This window comes from Podarcis filfolensis (genome assembly GCF_964270895.1).
Source record: "Podarcis filfolensis genome assembly, chromosome: 13".
Taxonomy (NCBI): domain Eukaryota; kingdom Metazoa; phylum Chordata; class Lepidosauria; order Squamata; family Lacertidae; genus Podarcis; species Podarcis filfolensis.
The window spans coordinates 8,055,943-8,073,800 of NC_139615.1; the positions used below are offsets into that span (position 1 = coordinate 8,055,943).

The 17,858-nt window shown below is 39.1% G+C and overlaps 1 protein-coding gene across 1 annotated transcript; it reads right to left on the bottom strand.

The window, feature by feature from the left end:
- Nucleotides 1-4,419: 4,419 nt before the first annotated feature.
- Nucleotides 4,420-5,316, bottom strand: LOC310748502 (vomeronasal type-2 receptor 26-like; the record flags this gene model as incomplete). Its single annotated transcript, XM_083584332.1, has 1 exon — nucleotides 4,420-5,316. One exon carries the CDS (start codon nucleotides 5,314-5,316, stop codon nucleotides 4,420-4,422), a length of 897 nt encoding a protein of 298 aa, XP_083440458.1.
- Between the last annotated feature and the right edge of the window lie 12,542 nt (nucleotides 5,317-17,858).

Below are 17,858 nucleotides of genomic sequence, written 5' to 3' on the forward strand. Positions count from 1 at the left end.
TTTGCAGTGTTTGGCTTTCTTTTGTTCCAACCTATCTGAGCACGAAAGGAAAATACATGGTGGCTGTGGAGATCTTCTCCATCTTGGCCTCCAGTGCTGGGTTATTGGGCTGCATCTTTGCTCCCAAATGCTACATCATTTTGCTGAGGCCTCAGCTAAACAGTAGAGAACAACTAATAAGGAAAAGGATGTAAAAATTTCTTTTATTTTCCCCTATTTTTTAATGAAATTTTTATTCCTGCATGAATCCAAGGCTGTGGTTATGGGAGAAGTGACACTGGATTCAGTGGTGGGATTTTTGTTAACTTGAGGAGGACCTGTGAGCAAGGTGTACCTAACCATGTCAGAGATGTTTTTTCGAAGGCACTAGAAAAGTAAAAAAAAAAAACAAGTCTGAAAGCCATTAAAAATAATCTCAAATGCCTTAGATAGCTGGAAATAGGAGCAGAGACAGCCAATTATACCTCATCAGTTTCATTTCTGACCTCCCCCACCCCCGGTATTCACCAGAATTTAAATCAGAGTTTCAGCACTCTCATCTACTATTAATAACATGTTTTTGTAATCTTTCGATTCTCAAAAACAGTTCACAGGGGTCTCTTGTAGAGCTGTATTGGCATCACCAGTAATAGCCAGCTCTAGCTAAGGATGAGCACAGGAAGGTCTGCATTTTTAGAAAAGCTGGGAGGCTATGATGTTGTGGCTATTGATATTTCTGAAATCCCCGGTTGACTGCACAGAAGATACTTTGAGGTGCTCAGTGAACAATCCATTTCTTTTTCCACATGAGTGATACCAGCCAGGTGGCCTCATCATTGGTGGGATAGCTTCCCAGCTCTTCTATGTATTTTATGAAGTTTTCTTCAAAGAGCACACATCACAGAATATTTGAGGTTCCACAGAAAGAGTGTTTCCCTCTCTACATTCCTCCAAATCCCCTTTCCTTTTGTGTTATGCCTTTTAGATTGTAAACCTCAGAGAAGGGAGTGTCACATTTTTAATATTTATCTGCTGGTGCAGGAGGTCTGTTTAGGTGGAGAGAGAGAGAGAGACAAAGAAATGCTTGAATCTATAAATATCTGAGTTGTTAAAAAACCATCCTGGTTCACTCTGGGCACTCCTCTTTCTCAATCACATTCTTAGTCTTGTGCATTATTGGAAGCATTAGATATGCCTGTTAATCATCATCACCATCATCATCCTTTCAATGTATTCCCTGGCATCCACATCCCTCCAAATCTCTTTTCTCATTTTTAAAGGTATTTTAGTTTGTGAACCCTAGGCTTGACCCTAGATTATCACTGACATAAACTGATCTGTGAGATTTCTTTTGGCTGAAGTGTCAGATCAAAATGTGCTTCAAGAAAATAAATTTGTTGGTTCACACAGAATCATTTAAATAATAGATTAAAAAAAACTTTTTAGTTCAGGTGCTGGGGATAAGCATTAGGGAAATGGAAAGACTTGATGTCTATTCTGAAAAAAATCTGCATTACAGAGGAGGCTTCATGGTGCACGTTGTTTCAATGGCATTTTGTTCCAAAACACTTTACCCTTCACACTGTTTCTATTAAAAATATCCCTGCTTAAATGTACTACTAGTCTCTCAAGTTCAATGGAACTTATTTGAAGTTCAGAGTGTACAGAGTTGCAGCTTTCATAGGTCTGGATACACTGATGATGAACCTAAAGAGAAAAACAACTAGCAGACTTTTAGAAGACATCTGAAGGCAGACTTGTTTAGGGAAGCTTTTAAAGTTTAATATTGTATTTTAATATTCTGTTGGCTGCCTTCAGGTGTTGTTGTTGTTGTTGTTGGAAATATGAGGATTTGAACAATTCTTAAATCAAGTGAAGTGAAAAGATAAAGGAAGAGATGAAAAGTAGGTGTGTCAAAGTCCTATGAAGAACAAAAATGCCCTGATGAATCAAACTTGGAGAAATCAGTGGGGAGCTGGCTGGGATCAAACCAAGAACATTCTGCATGCAAAGCCTGCACTTAATGCTGTTGAGCTATAGAAGTCCTCAGAATCCCTGTTGCCTGTAGAGGCACTTATCTGGGCTATATGAAGATAGCAGGAAGTTTAAACTTGTTTCCTGTTGTGTGTGCATGCACACACAACAGGAAACAAGTTTAAACTTCCTGCTATCTTCATATACACTTACACTTGAAAGATTCTCAGGACAGACACCTCTGTGAACAATCAAACACCCCAATTAATGTGAACATTAATTAATTCTGTCCCTTCTCCCTTACACAGTTCTCCTTTTCTAAGTTCTAATCATGCTGCTTTACCTGATAAATTGTGCACTCAGAAAATATCTCCTGGGGAAAAAGGCAGGGAGACACAGGCACCAGGTAGGGGCAGAACTCTGTGCCTCCAAAATATGTGTGTGGCAGAGAACTCCTTCTGAGCAATCACTGCCAGGGAGCAGCTAGAAAAGGCAAGGAGAGGTGGAGCCCATCGGAATTGCCAATATAGCCACCTTCTGCAGTGATCAAAGACAAACAGCAGGAGAAGTTCATGAAAGCCCCTGCAATCCTCAAATACAAGTTCCTTGTATGTTATTCAGGAGACGTTAGTGATAGGCAACAAGAGGGAGGTAAAATCCTTCACCCAGAGCCCAGCAGCCAAACTGCTCAAAATTAAAGCGGGAAAAGGAGGGGGGCCCCGGGACACTTCACATAATGGACAACTTAAATGTATGGGCAGTGTCATAACAAGACTGTCCAAAGCTGATCAAAAGATCCCCTCCTATTCTGAGGAATTAACCATTCATGACAGATTTGATAAAAGCAAAAAATGGAATCTCAGATTTCATGGCAGATAAGCAAAAACCCTTAAAGAAGTGAAAGTGAGTTTTATTGTTTCTACTGACTTGTGATAATTTTATTCTGGATACATGCTCGTTTTAGACCTGCCTTACAAATGGAGATTCTGAATCTAAGTCTGATTAACCTTGCACAAAGTGTTTTGAGGTATCAAAGCTTCACAACCCCTGCATAAACATACAAACTCTTGTGAAGAAGGCAGCCTGAGGCAGCAACACTGATGGAAATACCACATATACTGGGATCTTGAAGGACTTTTTAGGAAATCTCCTTGTAGATGGTCCTTCAAGTGATTTTGACAACAACAACATTATTATTTATACCCCATCCATCTGGCTGGGTTTCCCCAACCACTCTAGGCGGCTCCCAACCAAATATTAAAAACACAAAACAGAATTAAACATTAAAAACATTAAAAACAGATGTCTTTAAAAAGTAATATAGTTGCTTATTTCCTTGACATCTGATGGGAGGGAATTCCACAGGGCAGGTGCCACTACCGAGAGGGCCCACTGCCTGGTTCCCTGTAATCTCAGTTCTCACAGTGAGGGAACCTCCAGATGGTCCTCAGAGCTGGGCCTTCGTGTACGGGCTGAACAGTGGAGGTGGAGACGCTCCTTCGGGTATACAGGACCAAGACTACTTAGGGCTCTAAAGGTCAGCACCAACATTTTGAATTGTGCTCAGAAGGCCTCCCTGAAAACGCATGGCAATTTGGTCTGCTCAGTGTTGGAATATCATTGATCAGTCTAAGCAAGCCTTATAGATCTCCATCATGAGCCAATGATGGCACAGGGTCTAATAATTGCAACCTCCACTTGTGGTTCATGGTTGGCATGCAACTTCTGAAACTCCCTTGGTATGGGGAGAAACAGCAGAAATGATTACAATCAATTTGATTATTAGAAGAGAGATAAATGCTACTCCTGAACTGAGGGTTTTTATGACATTCCAAAATAAAATCATATTTACCTTATCATAGTTAATGTCTCAGTTTGTCCTACATAGTAGTGAAAGGAAGAAAGCTGTAATGTGTTTCATTAAAGGGAAGAAAAATAAGTTAAAGAAAAATGTCATCCTGAAAACTGAGTACATAAAAAGAAAATATAAAACCAATTTAAGTAATTATTCCTAGACTTGGAATAATCTATTCACAACTTAAAGATGGGGAAGGACAGGAATACACTGTTTGTGAATTAAGCTACAAAGCTAGCAACAGATAGCTTTGTTTTCCATGAATTTATCTAATCCTCTTTTTAAACAATCAATATAACACAAAAGGGGCAGTAAATCTCTTGAAAGCAACAATACAAGAAACATGAAAGTTCTTTTGGAGAATTATGATTTATTGGAATCGAACCTTACTAGAAGTAAAGAAAATTGCTGGCTAACACTCTTCCAAGAGACACTTTGATACATTATTTCCCAACTTTCATGGCATCATCATTCCTGACTTAATGGAACACATGGTTGATTCAACCATTCAGAGGTCCCATTGCTTTTGTAAGCTGTGAGGGTGTGCCACTCTTCACCAATCAATGAAATTTAAAGGTAATGTGATTTAGATAATTTGGTTATGCTGATTACTAGTTTCTTCTAGCTAACTGTCCCCTGGTGTTCAGCTCGGGCCTCACTACAATAACATAGCATTTTGGGAAAAAGATGCAGCCTAATAACCCAAAACTGGAGGCCAAGATGGAGAAGATCTCCACAGCCAACATATATTTTCCTTTTGTGCTCAGGTAGGATGGGATGAAGGTCAGCCAAACACTGCAAAAGATCAACATACTGAAGGTGATAAACTTGGCTTCATTAAAGCTGTCAGGCAACCTCCGAGCTAGAAAAGCCACGGTAAAGCTGACAACAGCCAAGAAGCCCATGTAGCCTAGTACACAATAAAACATGAGGACTGACCCCTCATTACAGAACAGTACAATTTCCTTCATCATGGTATGCATGTCTAAATCTGGGAATGGGGGAGAGGTTGACAGCCACAAAGTACAAATGGTGGTTTGAAGAAGAAAGCAGGAAAGGACAATGGAGGTGGACAATGGTTTTCCCACCCATCTCCTCATCTTGGATCCTGGCTTGGTGGCCATGAAAGCTAGAACAACAATGCTGGTTTTGGCCAATATGCAAGAAACTGCCACTGAGAAGATCATGCCAAAAGCAGTTTGTCGAAAGAGGCAGGTCAGTGCATCAGGCTGGCCAATGAATACCAAAACACAAAGGAAGGAAAGCAAGAGGGAGATGAGGAGAGTGTAGGTGAGGTTCCGGTTGTTGGCTTTGACTATGGGAGTATTCCGTTTCTTCAAGAAGATTCCAAGCACCAAAGCAGTGAGAAAAGCAAAGGAAAGAGCCAAAGTGGCCAAAATTATCCCCAAAGCTTCTCCATAAGACAAGAAGGTTATTTGTTTTGGAAGGCATCCATCCTGATCATTGTTTGGATACTGGTCGCCAGGGCATTCAAAACAGTCATCCATGTCTGGAAAGGAAAAGACAGGTTTCTATACATGGAAATCTTCTCTGTCATGCTTGGCAGAAATAATGCATAAAATTGAAAAGCCTTGAATTATGACTCATAGGTAAGTAAAGGGCATAACCTTATATTGAGCAGCCACTTTTGGTTATGATCCCCAACAATTAACATCTTGGATCCATGTGAAGGGCTTTCATGGCCCTTTCCTGGGCTGTGATCGCTTTCCCCCTGTTAATGGTGGTGCATAGCTGAGAGCATACATGGCCATTGTTAATATATCTGCACTGCCCAATCATCATTTATCAAGGAAGATTCATGGTTCTTGTACTAATTTACAGAGCCTTAAACATTTATCAAGGAAGATTCATGGTTCTTGTACTAATTTACAGAGCCTTAAACTCTTCTATTCCAGCTTGATAATTGAGATGATCTGTACGAGGACTGCTTGTTGTAGCTTCAGTTATTGGGACCAAGACTTTATTGAAATTAGACAACTTCTATGGAATATAGGAGAATTCAATAGAGAATAAACAGGAATCTTCTACAGTAAACTTTAGAGATCTGTTGAATAATTTTATTGCTGTCAAGTTTTTGCAGACAACTAAGAAAATAGTATACCCTGTAAGAAATAGCGCTCTCTCTCTCTCTCTCTCTCTCTCTCTCTCTGTGTGTGTGTGTGTGTGTTTGTGTATTCTGTATATTCATGACTATCTCCACGGTAATATCAATCCTGAAATCATTTTTAAAGAAACCCCAGTACATCTCCTACCCCTCTGGTTTGAGATCTTCCCTTCTGGACATGGATGACAATCATAGCAGCAAGAAGGTTTCCCTTCCTTCTTGGCCCGGGTGTAACCTAAAGCGCATTTCTCATTACACAAAGAAAGAGGTGGTGTCTGTACAAAAATAAAAGAAGATAATGGTTTCAGCGATTGCATCTTGCTGGCAAAACAAAGAAGGTGAAATCTACAGTTCAGAAATAGCATAACAATATAGGAAAATGCCACCTTCAGCCCCTGATAGCACTTTTCATGCAGCTGCAGGCAGAATCAATTATACCATTGGTAACACTGCCTTTACCAACACATCTTAAAGAGAAGACTCAAAACACAGTATTTTGGGAGAAAGTTTATATCTATTGAATATAATGATGTGCAAATCAAACTGAATTTGGCAATCAAAATAGAGTCTGGGCAGAAAGTTCTCTAAGGCAGGAGGGATCAGGTCACTCCACTCTCCTGGACCTGTTTACAAGCAATGCCTGCAGCCTTGGAGTGAAGAATTTGAAGGAATACTTCCTTCTTGTGAGAAGCAGGTAGACTCACCGGCTCAATGTTTTCCCCAGTTTGCATGCCAAGCCAACAGGGCTCACCCAGTGACCCAGTGAAAGCTAATGTAAGGTGATGAAAGTGTGCCCTTCACTCACTACTGCCTCAGCTATTTACCACATCATCTCTTGATTTGTCTTACTTTCCTGGACTAACACCCAGTTAAAACAAATAAATGAAAACACCACTCCAACAAATTACTCACACCTGTATGAAGTTGGTGGAAAAGATGAGTCTTGGCCCCGAAATTCTTACAAGCAACTACTGTGAGTGAAGGTATACACAATGCATGATTCTTTTTTAAAATTACTATTATTTAGAATATTAGTAACATCGTAATGAATCAATAATTATTTGGCTTCATCAAACTTCGACTGCATTTCAGTTCATGAGTTCATGTTCCCAGATTTTATCAGGCCTGTGTTAATCTGTAATTATTCCCTATCACAGTTGCCATAACTTATTTGGAATGTATATTTTTAGGTTGGTGAAATGACGCCCAGAGAAGTGCAATTTCAATGGATTTTCTAGCCAAGTCTATACTGATCTGAGAAGAGAGCAGATTAAACACTGGGGAAATGACTGGATAAGCTCTAAAATGGAATTTACCTGGTTAAAGCTGCTGGGCCATACAATAGCATCATCATTAATTGTGAGCCCCTTTTCTAGGGGAATCTGTGGGTCCATTTTTCCAACTTTGACTCTAAGAAAGGACTCATTTTGGAATGTGACCCAGTTGATAATATCAAATCCAACTACTAATGCTCCCTTTTGGTCAAAGGAAATCTCTTCTCCGGCACTATTGTTGAAGGAGACACTTCTCAGAAAGTGCTGGAGCTAAATTGGGGGTGGGGAAAGATAATGATGATCTACAAACGAATTCCTTATGACATGAGTGAGATTATATTTCACACCTGAGAGCTTGGTTCATGATTTGTTTAAAAGCTGACACATCATTATATGGAATGACCAGTTGACCTACAGTGCATTATATTAGAGGCTACCACACTCTTTTGCTGTGAAGATTCTTGTGTGTAGGTAAAACTTCTTTCAAACTGTTTAACAGAGTTTGTCTTCTTTCTCTTGGAAACGGTGAACAATGACAAAAGTTGTTTTGAAGATGACTCACCAAAACTGTGAAGTCTCGGTCAAAAGTTCTTTATTCCCCAACTGGGTAAAAGCATCACAGTAAGAAAGAATAGTTTTCAACTGTTAAAATAAACAGCAATTAACAGCACACTTTCAAAAAAAACCCCACTATCTTATCTCGAGTATATCGTAAATAACAGGAACAGTCCTCCAGTAGCTTTTACAGGCAGCACCTTTCGGTTAGACGTCTGCCATCAGGTGTCTGCAAACTACAGGCTGATACTTCATATTTTTATTGGCACTTGCAGCTGACACAAAATAAGCTCAGAGTGTCACTCCCATATATAAAAGAAAGTTCTGGAACCTTCTAGAAATATCCAGTTGTTTCTGATAGAATGATTCCCCAACACATTAGTATTGTTCTGTATAAGTCTCAGTTTGCCAACACACATTCAATCCACTGTCATCTTCAAGCACAGTGATGACTGTGAACATCTGTTCTCTCCATGTCACGCCACCCGTTTTGGCTTGTGATGCAGTTTCCCCTAAACTATAGCTACCTACCACACACCTGTTGTCCAAGGCGGGGGGGGGGGCAGATACTGATGCAGGTCTTTTGATTTATCTGCTGGTTTGTAATTTGGGATGGTGCTTCAGCTAGGTGAATGATCAAGATCAATGTGGCATGGCCCAATGGATGACACAAAGGGAAGATGGAAGTGCACCTGTTTTAATCTTCTGAAAGAATGTGTAGCAGGAAAGCTGATAGGGGAATACCAGGTTGGAGCCTGGGATACATTTGTAAAAAGGTAAGATAAAGGTAAAGGACCCCTGGGCAGCTGAGTCCATTCAAAGGCGACTATGGGGTTGTGGTGCTAATTTTGCTTTCAGGCTGAGGAAGCCGGCATAAAAGGTTTGTGTTGGAGATGGGGATATGATCAGCATGGAATGCTACAGAATGGGCTTGGAAGGAAGGAGACCACAAAGAGAAAGGCATTCCAGGATAGATCATGAAAAGAGAAGTCTGAGAAGGTTGCATGGAGAGGGAGACTGAAGAAAGACAGTAGAGAGAAATCAAGGAACAAGAGACACATTTTGGGACATGCACGATGAGACAAACCTTTAGTTTCCTGCATATATGATGACATGGAGGTACACTGAGCAGGAATACATGTGCTTGGCCTCTGAAGATATAATTTAAAAATATACAAGAGGAGACCCCACCATTAGCTCAATGTGTATATATTTATATAACTTTTGCATTGATTGAATCAGAGTATTACCTGCCATGTATGTTGGTTTAGCTGGTTCCCCATTATTCCATCTGCCATTGCTCTGTGTTTGAATTTGGAGCATTGCATGGTATGCAAAGCATGTGCCACAGTATATAGAGCATTGTAGACACTGTAGCTTTGTGCAGTCATGCTCATTTCTAAAACAGTCCCAGGAAGGGTGTCAATCTTCTCCTGTCCAGTGCAGAATGTCTCATGGTTCTTATCCAAATGAGTATGGGGGAATGAACAGATGAATGCTTCTTCCCAGAAAATCTTCAGAAACCCATCCTCTCTTTCTATGGTAGGGTTTCTCGTCTGAATAAATTTCTGGAATCCTAAAAGATCCTTTGAGTAAACTGCCAAGGATAGAGCCCCATGGAGGATATCTATTTCCCATCCTCTTTGAATGGGAAATGATGTGAAATCCATCTGTGCAGTCATTATCCAGATTTTCGATGTGGCTTTAAATGGTACATCATCTGCTTCTGCAAGCTTTGGCATCATTCTCATTACCATAATGGTAAAAATTTCACCATGAACCACCACAGCGCTGGCAGTGCTTTCCTTAACAATGCGGATTATTTCAGAACCATCAGCCACCATTTGACTGAACTCTCCAGAAAACTTAACTTGAGGAAATCTTTCTATAAAATCAAAGCAGATGCCACTCTGTGCAAACATGGGAAGAACATTTTGTACAAATCTCTCTCCAGTGTCATCACTCAGAGAAAGCACCCCAATCCACATCCAGCTGAAATGCAGCAGAAGGTGGAGTATCCCATTGTACTGATGTGTCCCATCTGGGGACATCCATTGGGAGAAAAGTGTTTGCACATTGTTTTCCATCATGGGAGAAGAGCCATAGATTAGCTAAAAGGAAGGGCAACAAAAGTTGAGCTAGGTATAAAAGAAAAGTGCTGAAAAAATGTGCTAAGAAGCACCAATTCAACAGAAAACAAAATTTCCTTTTTTAAGTAAATTTAAGTTAATTTGATTAGTAGTTATCAGTAGGGATAATCCACCATTTCATTCCTTTTTGTTAGCATGGAACTGTTAGTATTTGTACTTTATCTTTTAGAAAATGTATTTTACAAAGTAAATTGTACTGGGGAGAAGAGAACCTATGCAATATAATGTAACATCTGCAAAATCTTGTGGTTCCCATTAAGGTCACAGACATGTTGAATCATTGTCTTGTTGTTTTGTTAACTCCCTTTAAAAGTGTGTGTTTGTGTGTTAGTCTTAGTTAGGAGGGGTGGCAGTTGGAGGTTGGCTGATTGTTTCCACTCTTGTTTTGCTGAGTGTGGAAACTTAAAGAACAGCTACATTATTAGTGCAGGTAATTATACTAATTTTTAATACGGTGTTCAGTGCAGAATTGATTCCCTTAATTTTCTACTTGCACTGCTATGCTTTCAGACTGCTAGATTGGAAAAAGTTGGGAAAAGCAATGAGAGCTCACCCTGTCATGGGAAATTGAAGAGCCGTTATCTTTTTAACCTTGGTTTTACCCTGTTTCCCCTAGGCATTCCACATAGGTTTGCATATATATCAAAAGCCCCTTTTCAGTATCCATGGAAATACATTAAAATATTACCAATGACCTATTCTTTTTAAATAACTGCTTCAGCCAGTATCAAAATATCCCTATTCTCTTGAGGCCAAAATTGTTTTATCCTTGAGGTTTGTGATTTATCTCCTATTTTAAAAGATGCTCAAGTACAAGTACCAATATTCAGCCTGAAGGGATATCATCAAAGACCACCATCCATGCTCTAGGCACACATCTTACCTGGGGCATCTTGTATCTGCACAGGATGATGGCCATCTGGAGACAGGAGTCTGAGTTTGATCCCCCAATGACAGCTATTGGAATAGTTTCAGCATCACACTTGTAATTAGGGATAAATCTGCCTTGCCTGGATAGAAGTTCAAGAGAGGCTTGATAGGTCCAACTTGCAATGAAATGGTTGTTATAGATGTGGAAGCCGAGTGTGACATTGGGTAGGATATGTGGATTCTCATTTATCTCCTTCACAGCAAACGTCAAGGCCAGCACATGCTGATATAGTTGTGTCATTGGCCTGAAAGAAAAGCACAATATATTGTATAACAGTGCATGCCCAGAAAAATAGATTGTATGCCCATAGTCCATGGAAATTTGATCAGATTAGATAGATAGATGTGAACATTTGGATTTCCTGTACATAGCTTTGATCAATGCTTTTTTTCTCGTGGTATGCAGGGGTACGCATACCCCTAAACATTTTGTGAATCTAATTTCAGCCTCATTGAGTGGCAGTATTTCAATATGAATAGGAAAATGACAGTACCCCTTAATATTTTTTTTAGAAAAAAATGCACTGGCTTTGATGTTGATAAGTAACAACCTCTTTGCGCAGATACAAGCACAACACTCTGTTTCCCCTGCTATTGTTTCCTGAAAACTCAGTATCAACATATTTCCCTGTCTATTTGTCAAAAATCACACAATACTGCCAATGAATCCTTTATTGAACAGATTCAATCCAGTGAAATATGTAATGAGCATGGGAGAAATCACAAAAAATTTACCTTCCCCCACAATTTTATTATTTTAATTGTGATCACCAATATGGCAACAGTTTAGGAAAGAGAAAGGTTTCTACCAATACAATGTTATGTTGGTATTTGTATATTTTGTGCATATACCACAACAGAATGTGACCTAGGGCCATATTTCAAGTAGGAATGAACTTTATGTTGCAGAATGTAAGTAGTTGTTCCTGCCAACTCTACTATCATTGTTGTTATTACTATACCTAATGATGATAGTAATAATATATTATACTGTTTAATGTATTGAAAATGCCTGGTCATCCATTCATACAGCCCTGCCCAAAGCTGGTAACAAGGTCAGTTCCAAATCTTAGTGATAAACCATTCATGGCAGGTTTCAGAAATGTCAAATATGGATTCTCAAATTCAAAGTTTCACATGGGTAATAACTCCAAAACCTTAAGAAAGCCAAATTAAATAATATTGTGTCTGCTGTCTAGTGATAATTTCATAATGAGTATGGCAAATTTGACCTACCTAATAAATTGAAATTCTGAATGTAATGTCGGCACAACTTGCACAAAGAATTTTGAGGTACACCTCAAGATCTTCCACCCCACTCCCAATAAGCATCTAAACTACTAAGAACGAGAGAAGTCTAGTATAAATCATTGCCATCTTCTTAATCATCATATGTCAAATGCAGAAATATACTCATTAAACATATATTTAATATATAAAAACCACAATTCCTTACAAAATGTCATCAAAAAATTCAGGAGAGGGAGGTTTACGGAAGGTTAATATACTTGAAGATATATAAATCTGAGACATGATGCCACCAATGATGGAGTCCCCAGACTGATAATATTGGTGCAGAATTGGAAGTGGATCCATAATAGAACACTGAGCAATAGGAAACTTGCACATTATCATTCAAGTATGCTTGATGAGGAAAGTCTCACTGAAATGCATGTGAAAATGTGGTCCACTTAGGGTAAGGAAATCAGTGATCAGTCTGAGAGAGCCTTGGATCCAGCATGAGCTGTGAATGGTACAGGGTCTGGAGATTGCTTCCTCCAGTTTTGCTTCATAGTTTGCATGTGGCTATTTTCACTCCCCTGGGATGGAGAAGAGAAGCAGAAATGTTTATGATTAATTTAATGATTACACAAGAGATAATTGCCAGTTATAAGATGAAGTCTTTCTCTCAGATGGCAAAAGAAAATCATGTTTACCTTATCACAGCCAAAGTTTCATCTGGTCCTACTTAGTAGGGAGGGGAAAAAAAGTTTTATTGGGTCTCAGCATAGAAAAAAGCACGTTAAATAAAATAAGCCAGCCAGAAAACTGAGTCTGTGAAAATAAAATATATCACCAAAAGTGACTTATTGGAGGTAATTGTTCTTGTATGTGGAATAAGATTTGCACAATTTAAAGATAGATAGTAATCCATTGTTTGGGAGTTATCAAAGATTTCTAATATTCATTTCGCTTTACAGAGATCTGCCATGAGGCCCACAAAAAATGAAACTTCCGCAAATGAACAGGAGTGTCACTGTCGACCTCTGGAAAGTGACAACCACTTGTCTATTTGGCCTACAAATTGACACAGCCTGGCAGATTGTTGGGGGTGGGGGTCCAATAAACTCTTTATGACTAGCTGCTTTGCTTTCTTTCATTAACTGTAAGCCAGAGGAACATAGTCTGCTTGCTAGTCACCTTTTGAAACCCAGTCAGATGGGCAGGGTATAAATAATAATAATAATAATAATAATAATAATAATAATAATAATAATTGATTAATTCCTTCATGGTGCTCACTTCTGAGTGTGATAGGCTTCATCTTTCAAATGTGCATAGATTCAGCTCTTCAAGGGCAAGGGGGACATCCAGCTCTTCCAAGACAGAGTCTAGATGTTTTCAATTGCTGTGTGAGAGACTTTGTTTTCCCATGAGGAAGTGCAGTTTCTGATAGATCTCTGCCCATCTCTTCATCTGCTTGCAGCAGTCTGTGATGATCTCTCTAGGCAAGGTTTTCAGTGGTGCAGTTTTCCTATTGCTTCTAATGCTGATTCAGTTCCTTTCTATGACAGTGTTGCCTCTCAGCAGTGTTGTCCCTGTTGAGTTGAAAGCTCTGACACAGCTTTAACCAGTAGTCATTGGAACGTTATCTCGCATTCTGCTAGGCATTGCTCCTTTTCTTTCCCAGTGCACACTTGCAGTTCATAAGAACCTTGCACTTTGCAGTGAAAACAAGCTCCATATTCTTAATGCCGGCCACAAACCAATTAGGGATCTGCTGCTCTTTTTTGCTGACATAGCTGTGTTGTTGGTTGCCTCTCTGATGTAGTTTCACCTTGCTTCAATGCACATTAATAGTGCCTGTTGAATGGAATCCCAGAAGCATTCACAAAATTCTCTGGCAGCAACCTGCAATCTACCTCGACTCCCATGTACCACCTTCTCTAGCTCTCAGACAGCCTTTCTCAATGCTGGGTCCCCATATGTTGTTGGACCACAAGTTCCATCATTCCTGATCACTGGTCCAGCTAGCTAGGGATGATGGGAGTTGTAGTTCAACAACACCCAGGAAGAAAGCCTTTCTAAGGTGTATAGCCCTGATCTGGGTTTTTATTAGGGATTTTAAAGAGTACATGAAAAAACATTGTTCTGGAACAAAAATATTGGTACAGTGGTACCTGGGGGTACAGACGCTTCGGGTTACAAATGCTTCAGGTTGCAGAGTCCACTAACCCAGAAATAGTACTTTGGGTTAAGAACTTTACTTCAGAATGAGAACAGAAATTGCATGGTGGCGGCACAGTGGCAGTGGGAGGCCCCATTAGCTAAAGTGGTGCTTCAGGTTAAGAACAGTTTCAGGTTAAGAACGGACCTCTGGAACGAATTAAGTTCTTAACCTGAGGTATCACTGTATGCAATGAGTGAAGTTTTGCGGGGTCAAAGAAATGAAGAAATGGTTGTAATAGATACAAAGCTAGAAGTAATATAAATATAACACAACAATTAAAAAGATTGAATATTTGAAGTCCCAAAACAGTGAAAGGAAGTCAAAATCTATGTATGTTTTGTTATGTATTGTGAATATTATGGGTGTTTTTGTTTTTGTTTTTCCTTTTCCTTTTTGGTTTTATATGTATAATTTATGTTGTACATAATTTTGCATTGAGGGAAAAAAAGGAAGTCCTATGAATTTTTTTAAAATTTGGAATGCATAATTGGCTTTATTGTTTGCATTATGATGTGGCATGATTTAATTTGATTTAATTTGTTACCAATTGGAATGTTATTAATGGAAAATTTATATATATATATATATATATATATATATATATATATATATATATATATATAGTTTATCCATTTTTTCTACCAAACAACCAAGTTCAAACCAAGTTTGTCCCTTTCTTCCCATGGATTACACCCAGTTTCTCCATCCCTATCCCTCTGCTTTTAAAGATGTGGTGCTTATGATTAAAAACAACAATAACTGGTAGTTGGATTGCTTCCATGGTTGTCTCCTCACAAAGCTTTGCATTAGCATGCAATAGTAGTTGATGGCTGTCCAGCAAAGCAGTCAAACAAATATTTGACGTTCTCTATTGCTTTCCTTCCTCACTAATTTATTTATATTTATTTTACTTGTCAGATTTCTATGCCACGCAGCCGAGGATCACAGGGTGGTTTACAATGTAAAAACACATACATGCATAACATGGTAACAAACAAAAATAATACTCCCCACCCATAGTTTGCTTAATTAGTCAAAGGCCTCAGCAAAATGATGAACAACAACCAGCGTTGCCCTGCCAATGACCTTTGAATTACTCCTGTGGAGAACAATTTGGTACAAATTATGTTCTAAATCATGAGTGCAGGTTTAGACTAATATAGAAACTCTTCAGTCAGCAAGTGGCAGCACTATTCTCGATGGATTTAGATTTAAAAGAAAATGGCATGTTATACATCACAGCAAGCTCTTTGAAACCCTTTTATTTGTCATAAATAAGTGTGTATATGTCTGTGTGCACATTGTGATTTTGACTGGAGCCAAACTACATGGGAAGGGAGTGAACTCTTTCATCAGCCCATGATGATCATGTCAGTCTACCCAGGCAGTTTCCCACTCATGCATGTGCTGATTTGATAGCCTTTTGGCCACTGCTACAAGTGGGTTTCTAGCACAGCATTTGCTTGTTTGTTTGCATTCTGTATATGCTACCATAAAACAAATAGGTCACTCAGTGTTTCATTTATTTATTAGAAATGACAATGAAATAAATTTCATAGGTGCTCAATGTTAAGCCAACCCTAGACATTCTTTGAGATTAAATCTACAATTTTACCCCTATAGTCAATTCCATACTTTTTTTAGCCATTGATTTATTGCATGGATAAATTGTAGCTGTACATGGCTTTGGCAGTACAGTGGTACCTCGGGTTACAGATGCTTCAGGTTACAGACGCTTCAAGTTACAGACTCTGCTAACCCAGAAATAGGGTTAAGAACTTTGCTTCAGGATGAGAACAGAAATTGCGCAGTGGCGGCATGGTGGCAGCAGTGGGAGGCCCCATTAGCTAAAGTGGTACCTCAGGTTAAGAATAGTTTCAGGTTAAGAATGGACCTCCAGAACGAATTAAGTTCTTAACCCGAGGTACCACTGTAGACATTATTTTTAGCATTTAGCAATGCTTTGCTTTTCCAAAGAAGATGGCCTCACTCTGACTTTCCCTTTGGCATTTGCCCTTTGGAGAAAATTGTAACCAATCCACAACTTTTTGTGCCACTGAAGAACAGAGGTAGCATATGGACCAATATGTTTTCTATCAAAAGGGCCACTCAGGATCCAATCTCTGAATAAGTGATTTTCTCCCCCTGCAATTACCTAAATCACAAAAATTGGCACTGCCCAGAGACTGCCCAAAAGGCATCATGAAACAATCAACAAGTAAGCCTGAAAGTGCTTATAAATAATCCCCCTTGGACATAAGAGCATAAGGCAGACAGAGCTTTGTTAGCAGCCTTCCTGATGTTTCTTCTGCCCACCCCTATAATACTGGTCAGATGTCATATCAAAGTGTTTGTAATCTCAGCAGTTAATCAAGATGTTCAGAGTCGATCATTTAATAGTAAAAATACAACTGATAAATTATTCTTCTGCAGCTGTGTTGACACAGTCAGACATCATTCAACAAAACCTATTTAACTAAGGCAGGTGGTATGGATGGGGAAAGGAAGGACTGTATTTAGAATGAAACTTTGTTGACAGTATGTTGCCACTATTGGTGTTGCTGTTTCTGCTTCCTCCCATGGTGTGCAGGCTAGATGATGTGACCAATCTTCTCCTTGTTCCCCATGAGTGGTACCAGCCAGGTGACCTCATCATTGGTGTAATTACTTCTCAGATATTTTACGTTTTCTCTGAAATTGAATTCAAGGAGCACCCTTCGCAGAAAATGTTTGAGGTTCCACAGTAAGGATCAATCCCCACTCTCCATCTTCTGGGCTTGGTCAGTTCACAGGGGAATTGTCTTGATAACTGACAGAAATCCTGTTGGCCAGCTCCTCATTCTCAATCACATTTTGAATTTTGTGCATTCTGCTAAGCTTTCAGGCAGTACATATGGACTTTATTCCAGTATATTCTCAGGCATTTAGTGTATTTATACTGCTGATATTTCGTTGTTGTTGTTTTTGTTGTTGTTGTTGTTGTGTTTATTGAGCTTAATTGCTTTTTTAGTGTATTGTGTTATGTTTTGAAAGTCGACTAGAAGCTGATTTTTAGTAGTAAACTAATAAAACATATAATAGGAATGTTTCTATCTTTAGCAAGGAACATAGGAACAAGGAGAGATATCTGAGAGTAACACTTCTTGGAACTAAGGAAATTGATTGTAATCAACAAAAGCGTACCCATATTAGGTTTATTAGTCTTCAAGGTGACAGTAGACACTTCATTTCTCTCTCTCTCTCTCTCTCTCTCTCTCTCTCTCTCTCTCTCTCTCTTTCTCTCTCTCTGTGTGTGTGTGTGTGCACTGATTTTTGTGCATCATTCTTAGATATTTTGCAGGATGCTTATTTGTTGCGCGCACACACACACACACACACACACACACACACAAACACACTTCATGTTTCTTGAACCCAAGCAGCTAGTAACAAAAAATTGAAGGGGAAACATAAACACTGGGTGGTATTCAGAGTAGAACCATTGAAATTAATTGCTATCACTCAATAGCCAATCATTAAGCAAAACAAGGGAAGAACCTTCTGGTACTTTAAAGATTAAGGATTG